General features: G+C 40.0%; 1 protein-coding gene across 3 annotated transcripts in view; it reads left to right on the top strand.

Moving 5' to 3' along the window:
- Nek7 (NIMA related kinase 7) overlaps positions 1–9,998 on the top strand; it is a 130,021-nt gene extending 120,023 nt beyond the window's left edge. For 2 of the 3 annotated variants that reach the window (XM_038349333.1, XM_038349332.1), the window contains exon 10: positions 7,154–9,998. In XM_038349333.1, the coding sequence (XP_038205261.1) occupies positions 7,154–7,264 (111 nt within the window). In that variant the 3' untranslated portion in view covers positions 7,265–9,998. Of the gene's footprint in view, positions 1–752; positions 812–7,153 lie in introns of those variants that run through there. The other variant, XM_038349334.1, reaches the window with a different exon arrangement.
- Positions 9,999–23,397: the final 13,399 nt, after the last annotated feature.

Consider the following 23,397-nt stretch of genomic DNA (forward strand, 5'->3'; position numbering starts at 1 on the left):
AGATGGAAATCTTTAATAAAAAAATGAGAAAAAAAAAAACAAAAAAAAACCCCAAATTGGTATTTGCGAAGTTAGCAGAGAATGGGGACCAATGTGAAGGTAGATGCCAACTTTAGCACTGAATTTGTATGAAAGACTACATCACCGTGTCTTTTAATAGTTAAAATAGCAGATTTCTGTAAGTGAAAAATAAAAAGCAAAATAATAATAATAACCTGAGTATGTTCAGAGCTTTCTAGACTTAGTTAGGTACTGATATTTTTTTAAGTTTCCTACCCACAGAAGATTTAAAAAGGGACACTTCATAACACGTTATTTGCCAGCCTGCCTCAGCAATTGGAGTTGTAAGGAAAATAACTAGATTTCTAAATACAATCATCCCTTTTAAGTTAAAAAAAAAAAAACCCTCAAGTTCCTTATATATTTTAGAGATCAGACCTTTGTCTGTTGCGGGGTTGGTGAAGATCTTTTCCCAGTCAGTAGGCTGCCTTTGTGTCTTAGTGACAGTGTCCTTTGCTTTACAGAAGCTGCTCAGCTTCAGGAGGTCCCATTTATTCAATGTTGCCCTTAATGTCTGTGCTGCTGGGGTTATACGTAGGAGATGGTCTCCTGTGCCCATATGTTGTAGAGTACTTCCCACTTTCTCCTCTATCAGGCTGAGTGTGTTCCGATTAATATTGAGGTCTTTAATCCATTTGGACTTGAGTTTTGTGCATGGTGATAGATATGGATCTACTTTCATTCTTCTACAGGTTGACATCCAGTTATGCAGCACCATTTGTTGAAGATGCCCTCTTTCTTCCATTGTGTACTTTTGGCTCCTTTATCAAAAATCAGGTGTTCATAGGTTTGTGGGTTAAGATCTGGGTCTTCTATTCGATTCCATTGGTCGACTTCTCTGTTTTTATGCCAATACCACGCTGTTTTCAATACTGTAGCTCTGTAATAGAGTTTGAAGTCAGGGATGGTAATGCCTCCAGAAGTTCCTTTATTGTATAAGATTGTTTTGGCTATCCTGGGTTTCTTGTTTTTCCATATAAAGTTGATTATTGTCCTCTTAAGGTCTGTGAAGAATTTTGTTGGGACTTTTTTTTTTTTTTTTGGTTTTTCCAGACAGGGTTTCTCTGTGGCTTTGGAGCCTGTCCTGGAACTAGCTCTTGTAGACCAGACTGGTCTCAAACTCACAGAGATCCGCCTGCCTCTGCCTCCCAAGTGCTGGGATAAAAGGCATGCGCCACCATCGCCCGGCTCAAAGTTTTTAAAATACAAGAGTATTTATTTTTCCTATGATACATAATCAACTGTCGTAATATTTTAATTAAATGAAACTGATTTCATACGTTATTGGAGAACATGGTACGTCGATAGGGCTTTGATAAAACTAATATTGCATTTTCAACTTATAGAATCACCCTTTTAGCAATATTTTGTTAAAGAAACTAAGGCGCAGGCTTTGTCCCAGCTTACATATGATCAGGTAGGCTTGGTGTCTTGAGAGCAGTGGTGGACTTGAGTCGGGTGGGGAAGGCTCCCTGCCTCCCCTGCTTGTGCTGCAGTGAGCTCACAGCCCCAGAAACTGCTCAGGTGCTCACCACAGGCAGCTCCTGAGCTCTGTAGCATTCTCCATTTAAACCCTTTCCCTTGTCCCCCGCTCTGAAATTCCCTGACTGTATCATGTCAGAGAGCACGCTTGCCCATCTAGCTTATGACCCTGCTGAGCAATGGAGGAGCTGTGGACAGAAGCAATCATCCGAGTCGGTAAATGTTCCTACACCGGTGATCAGCTGGGTTACTTCCTCAGTGCCCCTTCCTCTGTTTTCCACATGCACACAAAGGAAATATCATAAATACAAATCTTAGAGATAAGGGATGTATAAGTTAACAATTACAAAGAATCCTTAGTTTTCAAGACTTGCTTTATGTAACTAAGAGAAAAAGAAATGTCAGGTGGGCCGTTTCTAGACTTTTTGAAGTTAATGGATGTTTATAAATAATATAAAACATTTATTTTTGCTAGTTTCTAATTCTCAATTGCTGATAGGGTTTTTTCTAAAAGGAATTTCTTAGGCTTGTTACTGAAAATTAGCCAGAGTTATTTAAATTGTTGCTGGGAAGTTTTTTCCTAATAAATCCTTAGAATAACACCAAAATGAATGGCTTTAAAACATGTGGTACACACACTGTTTTATGGAGCATTTATTCAAGTGTTTTCACAACCTTTAGAATTATCTAGTCATTATTCTAAACAAGACAAAAATATTTACTATAGAGTGTATAGATATTGGATGTGAATATCAGAGTTATGTACTTATTTAAACTGTCATCCAGTGTTATCTCAGAGACTGGGGCATTTGATCTTCCTTCTTAAACATTGTTTTAGTAAATTGCGTATTCCATCACTGCACTAAAGGTTGCTGTGGAAAAGGAGCTCTTTAAGATTTGAGTATTCCATGTTTGATTAAACATGTAGATCTATCTAAGCAGGCCCTTTGTTCCACCTGTGCTACTGAAGTGACGCTGGAGAATTGTTCCTTGCAGACACGGATCCAAAACGGCGCCCTATATTTCACATATCCTGTGGGATCCTATAAAACCATGTAACTTTCTGTAAGACTTTCAGTTTCTAAAGACACTGAATGGCATCTGATTGCGAAATACAGACATTACCTCTGTGTAAGGCAGCTTTCCTTTTTCTCCACCCCTAAGTCAATCATTAGTGACACTTTGCTGTCCATGCTGGATATGCCTAATCATTTTGTATAAATACGTAAAGCTCCCAATATAGTTGCTGTAATGTATTACAGCAACGTTGGGTGCTAAAATGTGTCCTTGGATAGATGGAAATCGGGCATATCTAGGAGGCTGATATAGTGTAATTGGTCTCAGAGGGATTAAGATAGGGCTGATAAAGAAACAGTACCAATAGAATTAGTCTTTATTATCCTATGGAGAATAGCGGTGCTGACCTAAAGCTACAATACACAAGGAACCTGACTGTTATTACCCCCACGAGGCTGAACTTGAACTGTAATTGGGTTAGCACCCTGAGAACAATGACTCTTGACACTCTCTTTAATATTTCTGGTTTTAGGCTGCATGCTTTGATATTTCTTTGGAAATACATAGATCAAAATATATTAATGGTTTATCTACTAAATTTGAAAGCTACATTAATTTTATAATTCTTTACAAATATTATATCGAAATCACTTCATTAGCTTTTAGCATCTCTGAAGCATAAGAAAAGGCTCTTAAGTGGTCACACCTTTTGGCATTTCATATTAAAAGCTATAACATACAGATCTTTTTTAAAATATAAAACATGAGAAATAAACTATGATTAAAAAAAGAGTATCTCTTTGTTCACATTAGCTGTCCTTGCTGTTGCCAGTGTTATACTTTAGATACTGATAGGTTCCACAAACACATTTTTATGCAAATGAATACCTAGTGGTCTTAGAAATTAAAACTTAGCATAAAACAATAGAGATAGCAAACTTGACTTCATACCTTGACATTTTCCTTGAACATGGTTAAAAACATAGTAGCTACTCTCATTGCAAAATATTGGCTAGTTGTTAAAAAGAATTTCAAAATAACTTACTTTCTTTCAGAGGGCTAGAGAAACATTTTAAAAAGAAAATACTAAGGGAGCCAGCCTTTAGTCTCAGAACTCAGGTGGCAGAGGTAGGAAAATTGCTGCAAGCTAGTGGACAGCCAGAGCTATGTAGGCAAACCTTTTCTACACACACACACACACACACACACACACACACACAAAGATTGAGGTCTTGAATATCATCATCTTATTTTGATGTTTCATGTCTGATTTTATTTGGTGTCACTTCTTTTTATGGGGGCAGTGTATATGGTCTTCTATACCTTTTCACTGGAGACTTTATTTCTAATGAGGCCCTTATATGAGGGTTTCATCCCAGTCTCCCCAGTACTGAGAATCAAAGGTCTTATGCCTGTTAGGCAAGTGCTCTCCAGCCCACTGTGTTTAAATTTAGAATCTAATGATAAAATTGCTCTGAATTGAAATCCACGTTCCTTTTGGGAGGGAGTTACTGCCAGTTTCATGGATGGGTTATTTATAAAATAAGAAAAAAGGCACTGAAATTGTAATTCAAGCTGTCATGCTAGGCCAGTAATATTCAACTGAACATGTTTGTGTCAACATTTAAGATTGTCTTCAGGATAAAGTGACTCTGATTTTCTCTACAAAATGCCCGACACACCTGGACTGGTTTCTGTTTTGATCCAAATTGTCCTATGAACTGTGAATGCAGGGGCCCATTAATGTTAGAGCCTCATTGTGCTGCCTAGTTTTAAATCAACTTGATACAAGCTAGAGTCATCTGAAAGAGGGAACCTCAATAGAAAGAATGCCTTCCATAAGATCTGGCTGTAGGGCACTTTCTTAACTAGTGATTGATGGGGGAAGACCCAGTCCATTGTGGGCTGGGCCATCCCTGGGCTGGTGGTCCTCGGTTCTATAAGAAAGCAGGCTGAGCCAGCCACAAGGAGCAAACCAGTAAGCAGCATCCCTCCATGGTCTCTGCTCCATCAGCTCCTACCACCAAGTTCCTGCGCTATTTCACTTCCTGGCCTGGCTTCAGTCAAGGGCTACAATGGGGAAGAGTAAACCAAATGAATCCTTTCTTCCCCAACTTGCTTTGGTCCAAGGGTTTCCATTGCTGTGATGAAACAACTTGTCATCGCTGTTCTTGCTAACTGTCTTTTGAGAACAGCCGACAGTCTGCCCGTCACTATCTGAAAGGCCATCCCACCATGAAGTCGTGAAGAAACCTGTAGACCAAGTTAGAATTTTTCTATGACAGCAAGAGTTCTTAAAAGCCTGTGCCTGAAATGAGGGTGTTTCAATTCAAATCTGCATCCTGCCTTTATGATTTTGGACCATTGCTGCTTTGCAAGATGGCACCACATTGGTAGTGGTCCTGTAGCATTGTCAGGAAGATTTGAATATGTTAAATCTTACAAAAATACATAGCAAAATATACTTATAACATTTCATTCATAAGTATATTGAGGCCTGAGAATTCCATAATTTACATATCTGTCAGTGACAATTCTGTCAGTGATTCCACTGGCAAAAAAAAAAAAAAAAAAAACCTTTATGGCAGTTTTCTTAACTGGTGGAGATTGAACATACAAAAGGGGAGGGAAAAGCAAACACTGCTTGTTCTGCATTGTCTTCATCTACGGTGGCCTCTGGAGTCCTCTAGGCTGTCCCTGTATGGCTGTCATCTAGGCAGTGTGCTGCTCAGCGGCCCCCTCGTGCTCCCGCCTCTGTTTCTCCCTGTTGCTAGGCCTTGCTCCTCTGGAGTGCTCTGGTCAGTGCCGTCGCCTTCAGCTGTGCTTGTGTTCCTCCTCTAATTTCGGTTGATTTCTCGTCGTGGTGTAAGGGCTGGCCAACTGTTCATTGGTTATAAAGTGCACCCTGTTCTGAAGCTCTCTGCCAGACAGGTGGTTTCTCAACTAGCTTGTACAGCGTGGCAGTGTTAAAAAGTAAATTTTTATTCTGCCCACTGATATTTTGGTTGAATATGATGAGTTTTTGTACCCTAGTTACCATTTCCTGTCACCTTTTCTGTTTCCTTTCTCATTCTTATTTTTTGACAGCTTGGCAACCGTATAGGACACGCTGTCTTTTTTAACATGAGAATCATCATCTAAGGGCTTTTCCTACACTTTCTGCATTGTACATAACTGGGTACATTTGACTTTAACTGGTAACATACTAGCCTTTCTTTTATTAAATTAACATAATAAAATACCTTATATGTTGCCAAATTATTTAATCACTTTCAATCCCACTCCATGTTCTTTTAAAAGGAATATAAGTTGATATTGTCACACCTTTTCAAGGGATATAACAAATTCCACATCCAGCATTGTGATTTCCAAATATGGCTGAAACTAAATCATTGTATTTTCTTCTGATAGCATTGGTTAATTATGGCCTGGAAATGGGACAGAATTTCTGATGATCAGCTCTGGTCTCACTGTCTCCTAGGTAGAGAAATAAACTTACAGAGGCAGAGAACAGGGCGCAAGGTTCAAGGCTGCTTGCCACCTCCCTCCTTTACCACCCTCACATTGCCTGACCCCACATCTGCCAGTTCCTGCCCAGCCAGTCTCCTCACAGCATTTCCCTGGCTTTAGCCTTCTCTTAACAGTACCGACAAGTTCGGTCCACAGAGCTTATCGGTATCTCTGCCATGAAGGACATGGAGAAGAAAGTCAAGGATTTAACAGCTCACTAAGTGCTTGCTAATGTGCATGCCAGAAAGTTTTTGACATATCTAAATTACTCCTAATGACAACAGGTACAGGGCAAAAAGGTCCGAGCATGAAGATGCTGTATGCTATTACTGAGTATGAAGATGCTGTATGCTGTTACTGAGTATGAAGATGCTGTGTGTGATTTCTAAGTATGAAGATGCTGTATGCTATTACTGAGTACGAAGATGCTGTATGCTATTACTGAGTACGAAGATGCTGTATGCTATTACTGAGTACGAAGATGCTGTATGCTATTACTGAGTGTGAAGATGCTGTGTGCGATTTCTGAGTATGAAGATGCTGTATGCTGTTACTGAGTATGAAGATGCTGTGTGCGATTTCTGAGTATGAAGATGCTGTATGCTGTTACAAGTAGACACCTAATTTGGCAAACAAAGATCATTGGAATTGAATAAAATCCAATATTCTAATTAATAGATCTGGAAAGGAGGGTATCTTAACCTATGGGGATTTTTTTCCCCTAGTGTATAGACAGATCTCAAGCCTCTCCTTTATAAAGTGGGAACATTTAAATACTACTTCACAGAGTTCAGAATTGGAGTCATATTTATACTTTACCTTGCTGATAACTTATATAAAAGAAAATAAACTAAGACTAAAGTACATATTTTATACAAAATAATTCATTATAAGACATCTAACACTCACATATTCTTATCTCCTTTTATGAAAGCATAGGCTTGCTAAAACTAATATATTAACTTTTAGATCAGGTACTTGTGTATATATCTACAGTTCACTTAGAAGCCCTCTAGAGAACTATTCATAATTGCTTTGTTCAAAATTAAGGCAGCTGATTTTAAGTTTTGTTTTGTTTCTTCAGCTACGACAGCTAGTTAATATCTGCATCAACCCAGACCCGGAGAAGCGACCAGACATCACCTACGTGTATGACGTAGCAAAGAGGATGCATGCATGTACCGCGAGCAGCTAAATTGCAGAATCATGAAGAAGGCAACCAGAATAACTTAAAAGTATTTTTTTTGTGTGCAAATCATACCTCCCTGTTTTTGTCTGGGTGTTACGATTAATATGTCAGAGCTCATGTGCTTTCAGTCCTTAACCAGTTTTCAGATAAGCTTCCTTTTCTACCAGGCTCAGTCTCCTCACAAATCCACAAGACTTTGGGATACTCAGATTTCATTAAGAGAGCAAGTACAACAAGAGGTTTTAAATTCCTGAAGGTTTGAGGATCGTTTGAAGTTTTCTGCTGAGAAATTGTGTTTGTAGATCGTTAGTGCCAAACGGTGGATAAACTTGTTGGCACACATCAGGAATGCAGGCCCCGAGGAAAAGACCCGGGCGTTGACTCGTTTGCGTTAAGTCACTATGGACATTGCAGTGGGCACAGTTGTGAACTCATGTGATTTTTTTAAGTTTGAAGTATGTGCTTTAGTTCTTAGCATTATAGTTTTAAAATATAGTTATGATAAATGCAGACAAACTATTTGAGAAACATAAAATTCTTAGTTTATACATTAAAATGCAACTATTAAATGTGAAAAGGTAGGAATAAAATGTGAGTCAGACACTGAAAGGTTTGTGTTTTAATACCTTTGAAAGCCTCTGCATTTAAATGCTAGAAATAAATCCATTTTAAAAGTGGTTAAGGATTTGTTTGGCTGGTGTGAGAGTCATTTTTAAAGTTGCACATTGCCCAAGGCTTTGTGTGTTTTTATTGTACATTTGAAGAATATTCTTGGAATAATCGTGCAGCAACTATAATTCAGTTTCTTTATAAATCTAAATACATTTAACTCATAACTGTACACTGTAATGTAAACATATGTTCTTATTCATAGATTGTATTGAAGTTTTGATCAATTCCCTCCAGAATTTTTTTTTATTCTTTGAGTTATTTATATTGTGTGTGCATTTTATCCATTAATGTTTCAGATTTTCTGAGAACATAATTAATTTCCTTTTTAAAAGCTATTTGGTATGCCAACACTTTTCTTAGATTTAACCTTTTTTTTAAAAAAAAAAAAAAAAACTTTTGGGCCACTCTGTTTGCATGTGCTTTTATCTTGTTTGGAAGAACGATGTGTGTTACAATGTGCCTGTGAATGTCGACAGTTCTGAGTCATTGGACAAGGATATAATTTTAGAATATGTTTAAGGACATGAAGACTGGCCCTTATAGCAGACAGAACTGTTATGAGAGTAACATTTCAGTGGAGAGGCTTTGGAGCCAAGTACTATATTTGTGCATAAGAATGACTGACATGGAGAAGCTTCTTGTAGTTGAGGAAATGGAGAGTTGCTTAGGAAACCCTGATGAAGAGGTTAGGAAACGCTGCTGTGGAGGCTCGTTTCCCTGAATGTCTTCATCCTAGTACCAACCAGTTTCCTCAGAAAACATGAGTGGTAGTGGCTGTGGCAGAGCGCTGTGTGTGTGGTGCTAGAATCTCGGGAAGGGGTAGCCTGCCAGGATGGTAGCCCTTGTCAGGGAGCACGTATTTTGGCAGAACGTTTTTTGGTTTTGTTTTCTCACATAGTATTGTTCCTATCGTTATTTTCAAGTGAATAATGTCTGTTTTCTCATTTTAATTGGCTAGGTAGTCTACCTTCAGGGTAATTTCATCTTGAGTTTGACAAAGGAAACCTGGATGATCTTTGTTATGAAGCCTGAACTGGGTGCATCCCAGATCATAGTGGCTCATAGCATTTACACTGGGCTTTGAATAGAAATGTCCCCAGATGTGTGAGGAAGGCTACTTCTGTTGACCATTTGTGCTTGTCCATTGTAATGTTACAGGAGGGAGTGAGATGAGACATCCCCTGCCGGCAACAGTGGTTCTCTTACGGTCCTTCAAAGTACAAGGCTCTAAACTCATTGGCTTCGCCCCTTGTAGTGACTTTGCATTTTTGAATTTGTCTCTTAAAAAGAGCTGGAGAGTCTAATCGTCAGAGATGCCCATTATAATTTTTTACAAGAGGAAACTTTCTTTCAAATGCTTTTTTTTAAAAAAAAAAAATCCAAGTGTTCATATTTCCCCCCAAAGAAACCATTGTGTAAAGCCAAATTCAGTGGGATATTTGCAGACAGTTGTGGAATTGATTAGAAGTTCTAATCTTAACAATCACCTGTAAAATATTCTCTTTCTGTTCATGAGTAAATTTTATATTAAGTTAAATATTGGAATTGATTTGAGTAACAGGTCAAATAAAAGGTACAGCTGATTCTAAACCTCACTGGTACTAGTTACCCAGGGGAGAGTGTGTGGTAACTTTGGTTGGTGCGCTGAGGTGTGGGGTGAATGAAGGGCACCCACACCTGCAGTGCTCAACAGTGTGCAATGATTGTGAATTTAGCAAGATGCTCCCGAGGCTTGAGTGCTCTACTGTTCTCTAGAGTGTCCCTTACAAAACACCTTTCTTGTATCTGTATACTTCAGGTGTTGCTCTTACCTTTTCCTGTATTTATTATAACCAAGATGCTATTATTCACATGACATGTTTATTCTTTAAATTGAATGTATTGTTCATAACCCACAAATGCTCATATTCTTTGCCTCCTATCTCCATAGTACTGTAATATGAACTTTTGTGAAATACTTTTTATTTTGTTATGCTTTAAATACACATGCAAAAGGGTTCTGTTATTAGCTTCAAAAGTGTACAATATCTTAATATAAATATAGAAAAATAAAAGATGAGTACTGTAAGTCTGAGTATCTGTAATTCCCTCTCTCTCACCTCCCCAAATCTTTCAAGTTTTACGTGGTGCTGAACCTACAGAAACAGCTCTTATGCATTTCCAGAACTTTGCCGTTTTGAAGAAGCTTAAAACCTGAGACTCAAGAATCTCACCACTCTGGAGGCTTGGAATTTATGTTTGATTTTGAATATGCATTATATTACAAAACATAATTCACTGGTGTCTTCAGTGTCTCTCTTTCTGTCATTAAATAAAAGGTATATTAACCTTAAGGAAAGGATATTCAGAGCAAAAGGAGGGAGATCATGAGCAAGGAAGTCAGGACTGTGAGGAGTGCGTTCACTCATTGAGACGGTGGGACAGAACTAACGGGAAACCACCAACTCCAGTTTGAATGGGACTGATGGAACAGGCGACCAAACCGGACTCTCTGAATGTGACTGACGGTGGAGGAGGACTGAGAAACCAAGGACAATGGCGATGGGCTTGGACTCTACAGCATGGACGGGCTCACTGTGAGCCTTGTCAGTTTGGTTGCTCACCTTCCTGGACTTAGGGGGAATTGGGAGGACCTTGGACTTAACATAGTAAAGGGAACCCTGATGGCTCTTTGGCCTGCAGAGGGAGGGAGTGGGGGTATGGGTGGAAGGGAGGGGAGGGAAGGGGGAGGAGGAGGGGAGGAAATGGAAATTTTTAATAAAAAAATGAGAAAAAAAAACCACTTCTCTTTTGCAGCAGATAGAGGATATTACAGAGAATCGTGACTGAAAATGTGTAGAGAATAAGATACCAGAGAGTCCTTAGCCTTAAATGGGACACCCCCATCATAATTCATGCCCTTGACATCTAGGGAACACCCTTGAAAAAAAAGAAAAAGGTATGTGAAAACCAGAGGCAGGGGATGTCCACTGCAAAACAGCATCTGAACATGACAGCATTCTATCAGCTCAAAGAATCTGTGATTTCCTGCACAAGACCTGAGATCAATACAGTCCACATTTCAGCATGGAATGGGGAGGGGCTGAGGAGACCCACCCTTGGCAGAGGTGCTTTAGGTAATGAATAGCTGTTGAAAGAGAGAGGGTCACTTTCCTTGAGAGTATGCCCTGGAAGGTTGCCTATGCTCTACTGGAAGGCCTGCACAACTGCACATAAGGGCACAAATAATTGACTCAATGGGTTAAGAAACATAAAAAGAAGAGTGAAGTTAGAAGGAGAACATGGTCACTGAAGGCAGTTGAGGACTTAGAAAAGGCAGTAAGGGTGGTGGTGATGGATATGATCAACATAATTGTATATATGAATAAAATTCTCAAAAACTCTAAACAAAGGCCCCAGTCTGAGAGTTCCTTGAGGTATGAGTATGGATCCTTGAGAACAAGATCTTTGACCACCTGTAGGACTGACTCCCTGATGCCTAAGACACTAATGCCAGAAGTTTCTTTAGGAAGAAAGAAAGAAAGTTCTTTAGGAAGAGCTTCAAAACTTGTATCTGGGTTTTGGTGACTAGATATTACTTAGTTTTACTCCCATTATTACTTCCACATTTTTGTCTTTTAGAAGTAATTTGATAGTTACTGTTTTTTTTTCCCCCAGTTTCTCATGTTATGTGTATTTGAAGGCTTTCTGGGGAATAAAAGGGAAGATTACGTGCCAATAAAAGCAAGATAACAAAAAAAACTTTAGAATTTAAGGCGGTAGGTTCCATTACCAGTTGCTACAGTGGGCTGCTAAGAAAATCACTGATAATTGATACATTTAATGTTCTCCTAAGTGAGGGTCACTGCCAGCAAGGGGTTAGAATATCTTAGGAAGGGGAATGTATTTTATCAGACATTTATTTGTTAATAGGTTCACTTTATAACCCTTGGCCTGTACTAAAGAAACTTTGGTTTGATTATGTGAGTGTGGGTATGTGTTCATAATTGTAAAATAATAGTCAGTTTTAACCACATAATATTTAGTGCTAGTTGTAAATTTTATTTCAAATGTCTGTGGATTCATTGGAAGAGTCAGTACCAGCATAAATGTTTCAAAGTCTAACAAGTTCAGCTGAGGTACCACATTTTCATGTGGCTAATTTTTTAAATCAAAGTAGGAAATAATTTCAGAAGTCCCTCAAATTATCACGTGAACTTGGGGATGTTCTTTAAACTGATTTACTTGACTTCCTTGTGAGACCATGAAAGCCTGTACCATACCATTTATTTTTGAGCAGCTTACTCAGAGAAATTTCTTCTTAGTTACCTTACACACTGACTTTAATATCCACACCAATACTGGCCCCTTCATTCATTTCAGTGCCCAAATCAAACTGTGCATCTTAAGAGGCAAAGTAAAAGGAAAATTTTACAGTTAGGGTTTATAGCTCAGGACTTTGACCAGATTATTTTCCATATCATGGTTATAACCCATAGGAAAGCATTCTTGTAGGCAAAATTCATTTTTCTAGCCGTTACTGTCTGTGTAAAATTGAGATTGAAATTTCTAACTGGGTGGACTCACTTTGTCAGGGCCCTGTGTAGTATTGCATGTCACCTGAGTGCTTGATAACTGTGGCCATTATCACATGGGTGAGGAAGGAATGTGTGAGCGTCTTCTTGGGCTTTAGCTGTATCCTCTGTTCCCTTTTCTCTTTCTCATCCCCACTGCTTCATTTTTAAATTACTTGACCTTTTCTTTCCAGTAGAATGTCTAATGAGTCCGTTTTTACTATAAAAAGTTGCAAGAAATCTTCTTAAGGTGACTTAAGTGTTCTTTTCAGGAGTACCCAGATGACATGCAGTGTTTTTACTGTCTGTCTTAACAGTGGCCAAATGACTCCACGTGGTACTCACTCTTCCTGGTTGAACCTAAATGTCAGTAAAACAAATCCTTCTTGTTGTCTTAGTGACCTTCAGTTCTTAACAGGATGCCTCCTTCATCCTGGTCACTGCCGAGTTAATAATTGAGCTTTGTGATGCTGCAAATGCAACTGAGCTCTTCCTTGGGACTGCAGCTAAAAGCAGACCAGGCAAGGGCTTAGAAAGGAGGGATGAAAAGAATGACAAAAAACTAAACCAGAAGGTTTCACAATGGGTTTCTAGTGTAAAGAGACAAGGCTGGCCTTGAACTCAGTAGCCTCTGTCTACCCCAGGTGCTGGTATTAAAGACATGGGTCACCATGCCTGGCCTTAAGCTTTTCTTTAATTCACTTTCACAGTTGAAACCTTAGCTAAATGAGGTCACCACTCCCTTTATTTCCTTCTAGCATCAGGTATTTCTTTAATCAGTAATCTGTTTATCTCCTTGAACACAGGATTTAGCCCCGTTATACCTCCTGGTGCCTCTTTTTCTCCTTAAATTGTATGCTTTTTATTTTTTATGTTTTTATTTTTTCCTGTTTAACTTGGTCTTTTTCATCATAGATCTACATAAGACTGGCCAATAGCAACCAAACAGTCAATACTAGGCTGTTTTTAGATCTCTTCTGCCAACACAACAATCTAAAACTCTTCAATTTAGCATCGGCGGATTTTTTGTGAAAGGACACAGAAAACAGTCATATTCCTCACCAAAATATTATAAGGGTCTCTAGGTCACTTACTAATATTTTTTTCTCTGAAACCTCTCGAGCCTCTTCATAATGTGCATTGCGCTCAGTACCATTGTCTTCCCTGCTCCTACTAGTATGGCCCATTAAATCCTACTTAAAATATTCAATTGCTTTTCTTGTCCAAAATCCCAGACTGTTCCACATTCTTTCAAACAAAAACATGGTCAGGCCTATCACAGCAATATTCTAGCTCCCAGTATCAACTTTTATCTTAGGATTTCTATTGCTGTGAAGAGAAACCTTGATCATGGCAACTCTCATAAAAGAAACACCTATTGGCACTGGCTTAAAGGTTCAGAAGTTTAGTTCATTGACATCATGGCATGGCAGGCAGACATGGTGCTGGTGAAGGAACTGATATATGTCAGTAGGCAGAAGGAAGAGAGAGCAACACTAGACCTAGTTTGGGCATTTGAAACCTCAAAGTCCATTCCTGAGACAAACTTCCAACAAGACCATACCTACTCTAACCAGGCCATACCTACTAACAGTGTCAAGCCCATTTCCCTTCCTTCAACTGCCAAATCCTCACACATCATGGAGTCAATTTTGTGTTGCTAACTACTGGCAGCACAGGCCTAGTTCAAAGTATGGTATTGTGTCAACTTGACACAAGCTAGAATCAGAGAGGAAGGAACCTCAGTTGAGAAAATGCCCCCATGAGATTCATCTGTAAGGTATTTTTCAAGGGCCCAGCCCACTGTGGTGGTCCTGACTTCTATAAGAATGCAGGATGAGCAAGTGATGGGAAGCAAGCCAATAAGCAGCACTCCTCCTTGACCTTCACATTAGCTCCTTCCTCATAGTTCCTGCCCTGTTTGAGCTCCTGTTCTAAATTCCTTCAATGATACATAGCTATATGGAAGAGTAATTTAAAAATCCTACTCTCCCCAATTTTGTTGGGGGGAGGGTATTTCATTGCAGCAATAGAAACCTTAGCTAAAATACCCAGTGACACTCCATTGGAGAATACTGATTTTCCCTTTCTCATTAGGCATCATTGCAAATACCTTATTGCTTAGATGTGGGATGTTTTCCCCATTTTCCCTTAGTGCTGGGATCTGTCTCATTTGAACGTGTGCAGGTCTTGTATGTCTGTCATAGTCTCCTTTGAGGGTTCATGTGGCTCAGCTCTGCTGTGTCTTGGAAGATGATGTTTCCTTGTATTCACCTATCACCTCTGACTCATACAACTTCCCACCTGCTTTTCCATATAGATTACTGATCCTTCAAGGGCAGGGTTTGATTAAGACATCTCATTTAATATTAAATATTGTTTAAGTCTTAATGCTTAAGTATTGTTAAGACTGGAATTTGTTACATTTCCACTAAATCCCATCTACTGCAAGAAGCGTCTGCTCGGATATGGGTTGAGTGAACTACTGATCTATGGGCAGAGCAATATGGCATTAGGAGACATTGTATTGCTGTCTCCATCTAGTGTAAAAGATTATACGCCTAGGAGAAAACCTATCTAGTATCAAGTTCTCGACCACTTTTATCACTGTCAGATAAAAGTTGCATGTCATAGAATGAGCCTTAAATGTTTTCAGAAGTTGGTTTGTTAGTCCCATAATATTTGTTCCACTGTTGCACCCATATATCTTTTAAGTTGCAAGATTTGTGGCTAGGAGATATTAAAACTTCTTTTCTCCTGCCATGGCATGAGAGTATGTTAGGGCACCATAAATGCTAATTCATACAGATGAAGGTTTTAGTTATTCACCAACTTGACTTGTCCATGTTCAATAACGAGAGTTAGTGGTGTCTTCATCAGTAATGCCTGGATGTCTACGTCAGTCAGGATGTGGACATTAATAACTTTGACAATAGCCTACGGTGCTTTGGGGGTGGGCATCTGTCAGACCCCTTTGGCCAAAGACTCAAGATATAACCTATTCCTGACACTAGAGGTTTTACTTAGTGTCATTAAAATTTCTAGTTGGGGCATTGTCTCTTCTGTTGTATGGTGATGGCCATTTAACTTTCTTACGCACAGAGAGAGATGACTTTTCAAAAGGCCTTTAGTGTTAATTGTCCAACCTCGTTCTACAGTCTCTCATTTACCCAGTCTTCCAATTCTCCCTACTTAATCCTTCTATTCTCTATAACAGTATGTTCTATTTCCCTTTCCTTGGATGATTCTCTCCTCCCTCCTGGTCCCTTATAGCTACCTAACTTCTCCACATCTGTATCTTTTTATCCAGGTAGAATAGAGACTACATTCTTCTGGATAAGTACAAAAGACCAACCTAGAAAATTAAAGCAGCAAAAGATGGACCTTGACCTTTCAAGCATGAGAAGTTACCATACTAGCTCCTCAACTTAGGAGGACATGGACCAAAAATGGGTGAATAGTGTTGGCACAAAATTAAAAACCCATACATATGCACAAAATTAAAAACCCATACATATGCTTAATACCATGGGGACTTCATATATTTTAAAAAAATGGCTTCTATTTGTGGGAAAACCTTTTCTTTGGGGTCTACTAAATTAAAGGCCCTGGTATAACTGACTGCCCACAATATGAAAACAGATGGATTCTTAATTCACCCTAAATGTAAATAACAGTTGGGTTGATAATAGACATTTTAAAATAAGAACAATAAAGGAAAAATATTAGACAACTTAGGAAATGAATAGCTTTGCAAATGAGTAACACATAAGTGACTTCAGGGGATTAAATACAGATATGGCTAAATACAGATGTCCATTACTCACATCTACAAAAAAAAGGGCCACAGTAACATCTGGGGAGCCACATTTTCAGGTGGCTATCTATGGATGACACTGAAAATGAATAAGAGGCAGACAGGGAACCCTGTAAGGTTGAGAGACCCAAGGCCACATCATAGTAAGGAAAAAGTATTCTGTCATCTACTATCTTGTCTCCAGAGCAGAGAAAGAGGCAGTCTCCCCTTTGCAGGGGCAAGCACGAAGGAAAGAGTCCCACCATACAAATCCTTACAGACTGGCAGCCCTTCTAGATTAGTAACCTAAAACCTGCACAGTAGCATGGCTTTGGAAAGGGGTCTCACATGATCTCCCAGGAACACAGGAGCCATCAGAACAAAGTGGTTACTCTAGCGGAATAGCAACCCCCATCTTCCCAACTTCTCAAGTCAAACCCCACACATATTCCACTCCAGTGACCCTCTGGGCAGCTTCTAGATAAATCCCACATGAACAAGTGTAGTGACAGACTCAAACTCACTGATTGCTCAGAAGTAGAGGGGATATGTGCTGTAACACAGAGATGGTGGACATGTCACAGAAAGGAAATTGGGAGTTGGCTCTCTGAGACCAAGGGTAAGACTAGCAGCGTGTGTGTTTGAGCTGGGGTCAGAACTCCAGGGTTTAGGGTGGTGTGAATAGGAATGTTCCACCATAGACTCATAAAATCGAATGCTTAGTCACCAGGGACTAGCACCATTAGGTTGTGTGACCTTGCTGCATGAAGTGTGTCACTGGTGGTGGGCTTTGGGGTTTCAAATGCTTTAACCAGTCCCAGTCTCTCTCCCTCTCCGTCTCTCTCTTCCTGCTGCCTGCTGATCCAGATTTAGAACTCTCAGCTCCTCTAGAACCCTGTCTGCCTTTATGCCACCATGTTTTCCCCAATGATGATAATGGACTAAACCTCTGAACCTGCACTCCACACTCAAATGTTCTCCTCTGTAAGAACTGCCATGCTCACGATGTCGGTTCACAGTCATAGAAACCCTAACTAAGACAGAAGTTGGTACTAGGAACTGGGGTATTGCTTTGATAGCCTAGAATGTGCTTTTATTTGGAGAAATGTGGACATTAGGACTTTGGATTAAGAAACCAGTAGAATTCTTTAAGCAGGGTTTAGTGGGCCATACAAGTAGGGGCTTCGAGGACAGTAGTGATGAGGGTGATTTGTCAGGACTTTTCAGAGAAGAAGAGTGTTAGCATGTGGGGAAGATTCTTGTGATATTTTGGGGAAGAATGAGATGTGGCTGCTTTCTGCCTTTGTCCAAAAAGATCTGCCCAAGGCTAAATTGAAGAGCTGTTGATCAATAAATCGCCTTAGCAGAAGAGAATTCCAGACAAGCTAGTTAGTATTGACTGTGTTGTTTGGTTATCAGTGGCTAGTCTTTTCTTTTTTTATTGGTCTTATTGCACTATACATTTTTGTCCACTTTCAGTGGTTAGTTTTATGCACGTCTGTAATAAAAAGGAGAAAGCTGAGCAAGAAAAATATAAAACGTACTGTTTGAGAAGAAAAGGAGCACCAGGAAGTATAATAGAGTCAAGTCCGGTGCTCAAAGAGATAAAAAGTTTAAAGACAAACCTCATGATAAAAGGGTGTGGTGACTTCAGGGCAAGATCTCACCCAGCTAAGCTTCCAACTTGTCAAAATGATTTAACAGAAAAGTTTAGGACCAGGTGTGGTGGAGCACACCTTTAATCCCAGCACTTGGTGGAGGCAGAGTCAGGTGATCTCTGAGTTTGAAGCCATCCTGGTCTACAGATTGAGTTCCAGGACAGTTAAGCTTAGGCAGTAATGGAAGCCATAAAAAAGAGAAAGGAGAGAAAGGAGAGAAAGGAGAGAGAGAGAGAGAGAGAGAGAGAGAGAGAGAGAGAGAGAGAGAGAGAGAGAGAGAGAGAGAGAGAAAGGAAAACTTGTGAAAATGTATTTGAGCAAGGGGACCATGTTCCAACCCAACCCCTGAAAGCAGCAGAACTTAGCAGCTTCAACCACGTGATTCTGGCTTTAGAGTCAAGGATACAAGAAAGGGATTATAAAGGTCAGACGTGTGTCAGGGATGTCCCTTCCTGGAGGGGCCATTGTGTGAAGTTCTGGAGGTGAAGCCTGAATCTTCCTGGAGACCCCAAGATGTTAGAGATGTCAGAGTTGTCAGCTACCTGCTAAGAAAAGCTGCTAACGGAATGGAACCAGCCCAAGAGAAAGAAGTGCTTTGCAATCAACAAAGCTGGGAAGAGTTGGAGAGCTGAAGAACACTTTGACATCAGACATGGAAATGCAGAGCTTGGGGTTTGCCCATCTGAGTTTTGATTTTGCTTTGGTCCAGTATTTTCTCACTGTGCTCCATTCCCTATGGTTTGACATGGAAATGTATACCCTGGGCCCTTGTATTTTGGAAGTATTTGATCTGCTTTTTTAAAATTTCATTTTACAGGGGATTATAGTGAAGAGATTGATATGAGTCTCAGAAGAGACCTTGGACTTTTGACTTTTAAACTGTGTTGAGATTGTTGTAGACTATGGGAACTTTTGAAGCTGGACTGAATGCATTTCTGTATTATGATTTGACTAGAAACATATGAGGGCCAGGGAGTAGAATGTGGTGGTTTAAATAGGAATGGCCCTACAGGCTCATAGATTTGAATGCTTGGTCACCACGGGGTGGCACTCTTAGGAGGCATGGCCTTGTAGTAGGTGTGGCCTTTATAGAGGAAATGTGTCACTGGGAGTGGGCTTTGATCTTCCAAACGCTCAAGACAGGCCCAGTGTCTCTTCCTGCTGCCTGCTTATCCAGATATAGAGCTCTCAGCTCCTCTCCAGCACCATGGCTGCCTGTGTGCTACCATGCTCCCTGCTGTGATGACAATGGATTATAAACTCTGAACTGTAAGTAAGACCCAATTAAATGCTTTTCTTTTTAAGAGTTGTCCTGGTCATGGTTGTCTCTTCACAGCATTGTCTAAAACAGTGGTTCATATCTTTCCAAATGCTGTTTCCTGCACTATGCACAAGTGCTATCGACACAGTGAGGGAGGGGGCCCATTGTTCTGCTCCTTCTCTGCACCAGGGGATTCTTGGGGACCTTAAGTGAGGCTCCAGCTCTAGAGCTTCAGCTACCACTGGACCCGGATGCACACTTCACAGAAGACCTTGACAAGCTCTGCCTGACTTTGGCTGTGTACTGCTTCCACCCACATGCAGGCAGTGTGCTATTCCTTGTGTGCATGACAGAGAGGGCCAAGTCCTCTTAGATGATTGCTGTCATAGTTGCAACCGAGATGATATAGTTTCTGCTACCTGACCACTGACAGCTTCTCAAGGCATGACTCCTCTGAACACACACTGACTGCTGGGTGGGCATGCTGCAGTGTTTGCCACTGCTTCTCCCTGTGAAGCAGATCTGAGCCCATTCCACTGTCTGGATTCACACCCTGTACCAATATTGGCACTCTCGGAAACCCATCCTAATAATGGCCGAAATGATTAGCACCTGAAGATCCTACATAGATGACTCAGGCCACAAAGTGAGCACATCAACTCCATTGCTGTCCATTCCACACATGAAATGACCACGAAGAGTGCCCCAATCTTGTATAGTCCACAAGACTGTGGATTTTTCTCTCTTGTACGTGCTACTGTCAGCCACAGAAGTAACTGGAAAGTTGGATCACAATGACTAGCTAAAAAGCCACGATTGCCGAACTAACATGACAAAACATGTCATTAAGACAAAGTCACTTTCTGAAAAACCCACCGCATAAAAGTGTTAGAAATGCTTGATTCATGGGAAGTACAAATCTCAGGGTAGGAACATGAGAAATATGAAGGAAAATAAAAATGATATCATATACCACCAAAAGTAACTTTCATAATGGAGTCAATGGAATTCCAAATGAATCTAGTTACTACAAAGGTTAATGAGATTCAAGTGAATATAGATAGAGGAGACTTGGAATACCATATAAATTAATCCAAAATGAAGTTTGGAAACAACCAGTAAGAATATTGAAAATGGGATGATTCAAATAGTCAGATTTAAGATCTAGTTGAAAGCCTCAACAAAAGACTAGATCAGATTGGAGAGATGGCACAGCAGTTAAGAGCACTAACTAATTTTCCAGAGGTCCAGCTCTCATCAATGGAAAAATCATGCAGACACGGATAACATGCATGGAAACTGTTAAATTATCTAATTGCCTAGTAGACATCTACTGAAGATTATGTCAAACACATGTAAAATACAAATTATTTTCAATGGAATATAAAATGTTTTTGTAAGCCACATATCAGACCACAAGTGTTAAAAATTTAAAAAAAAAAATTGAGACCATGACCTGCCTGTCTCTTATCTGAGCACAAGTAATAAAACCCGAAATCATTAACAAAGAAAAGATGAGAAATGACACAAATGTGTGGAGACTGAATAACACAATATTTAATGAATAGTGTCACTGAAGAATGCAAAGACAATTTTTTTAAATTGTAAAATAAATAACAACATAAAAATAACAAGCCAAAATGTGGGATTTAACAAAATTTCTCTAAGCGGAATGTTTGTAGTTAACTAGTGCCAACCTCCTCAAAACGCATTTAATTACAATAAAAAACTATTATTTCATCAGTACTTAAAAATAAAGTTGAGCTAAAGAGATGGCTCAGTTGGTAAAGCACTTAGCACACAAGGTTGAGGAGTCTGGACATCCAGAACCCATGTAAAAGGCAGATGGAGCAGAGTGCATCTGTTACCCCAGCGTGGCTACTGTACGTGGAAGAAGAGCATCCCCTTGGTTTGCAGGTCGCTCACTGTGAAGCTATGACCATGCGGCCTTGCCTCAAGCCTTGTGCAAAGTAAATGCTGACACAGAGGTTGTCCTTTGACTTCCACCATGGCACACACACACACACACTATAAACACACACACACACACTATAAACACACACACACGGGGGGGGGAGGGTAAACTATAAACTAAATGCAAAAGTTGTTGAAGGAAAGAAAGAGCAAGCATCAGACGGAAAATAAATAAAATTTGGATAACAGAAACAATGGGGGGAAAGGTTGGTTATTTGAAAATTATCAAATTTTGGCCAGTGAAAAACAGACAGTAAAGGGCGTGCCACCAAACATGATGACCTGAGTTCAATCTCTAGGACGACATGAAGGAAAGACTTCCACGGTTTTTTTTCTGACTGCTTAGCATATACTGTGTCTGTGCACCTACTCACTCTTTCTAGTCCACAAAATAAGTAAACGTAATAAAAATTTATAACTACAAAATCTTTATGAAAGGTCTTTATTAACTAGAAGTCAATGATAAATTAATGTTGAAAACAGATTGGATTCAGTATCACAGAAATACAAAGGATGGGATCAACCTACCCCAGGACCCAGCAATCCCACTGTTGGGAATTTACCCAAGAGATGCCCAATCATTACAAAAGCATTTGTTCAACTATGTTTATAGCAGCATTATTTGTAATAGCCAGAACCTGGAAACAACCTAGATGCCCTTCAGTGGAAGAATGGATGAAGAAAGTGTGGAATATATACATATTAGAGTACTACTCGGCGGTAAAAAACAATGACATCTTCAATTTTGCATGCAAATGGATGGAAATAGAAAACACCATCCTGAGCGAGGTAACCCAGACCCAAAAAGAGGAACATGGGATGTACTCACTCATAATTGGTTTCTAGCCATAAATAAAGGACATTGAGCCTATAATTCGTAAAAAATCCTAGAGAAGCTATATAAGAAGGTGAACCCAAAGAAAAACATATAGTTATCCTCCTGGTTATTGGAAGTAGACAAGATTGCCGGACAAAAAATGGGAACATGGGGGTGGGGTGGGATGGGGGGATGGGGGATGGGGAAAGAAAAGGGTGAAATGGAGGATGGGAAGAGCTTGGGGGAATAGGATGGTTGGGGTATAGGAAGGGTGGATATGGGAATAAGGAACTATATATCTTAGTTAAGGGAGCCATTCTAGGGTTGGCAGAGACTTGACTCTAGAGGGGTTCCCAGGTGTCCAGAAAGACGACCCCAGCTAGTTCCTAGGGCAGCTGAGGAGAGGGTGCCAGAAATGTCCAGATCCTATTGTCATACTCATGAATATCTTGCATATCACCATAGAACCTTCACCTGGCATTGGATGGAGAAAATGACAGAGCCCCACATAGGAGCACCAGACTGAGCTCTCAAGGTCCTGATGAGGAGCAAAAGGAGGGAGATCATGAGCAAGGAAGCCAGGACCGTGAGGAGTGCTTTTACCCATTAGACGGTGGAACAGATCTAACGGGAGACCACCAAGTCCAGTCGGAATGGGACTGATGGAACAGGGGACCAAACCGGACTCCCTGAATGTGGCTGACGGTGGAGGAGGACTGAGAAACCAAGGACAATGGCAATGAACATGAACTCTACAGCATGGATGGGCTCACTGTGAGCCTTGTCAGTTTGGTTGCTCGCCTTCCTGGACTTAGGGGGAGCTGGGAGGACCTTGGACTTAACATAGTGAAGGGAACCCTGATGGCTCTTTGTCTTTGGAGAGGGGTGGAGTTGGGGTATGGGTGGAAGGGAGGGGAGGGAAGGGGGAGGAGATGGAAATCTTGAATAAAAAAAAAAGAAATACAAAGGATGACTAGGAAATGTTATAAAAACAAACTGATAAACTGAATAAAATGTCAATTATAAAAAAAATGACCCAGACATAAGGGTATACAATCCAGTGAACAAGACTCAGAGCAAATCAGAACACCTCTTGGAAAAGTTCAGGGATGAGTAACTTCACCCTGGGTTTTTCCAATATTGCAACATAAGCCAGTATCAAGTGTTCTCAAAACTATTGCACACACTTGTATTAATATTCATTAATGCAACAGCACCTGGTTACTATCCAGCAATATGGCCAGATTCAGAATCAACTTACACATAGCAATTTTTTAAACACCAACAACAGACAGAGAAAGAGGTTTTGGACACACTTCCTTTACAATAGCTTCAAAGAAAAACAAAATATCTAGGAATAAACCTAATCTAAAGTAAGCGAAGGAGCTCTAGAATGAAAAATTTAAAT

The sequence above is a fragment of the Arvicola amphibius genome, chromosome 12 (assembly GCF_903992535.2).
Source record: "Arvicola amphibius chromosome 12, mArvAmp1.2, whole genome shotgun sequence".
NCBI lineage: Eukaryota > Metazoa > Chordata > Mammalia > Rodentia > Cricetidae > Arvicola > Arvicola amphibius.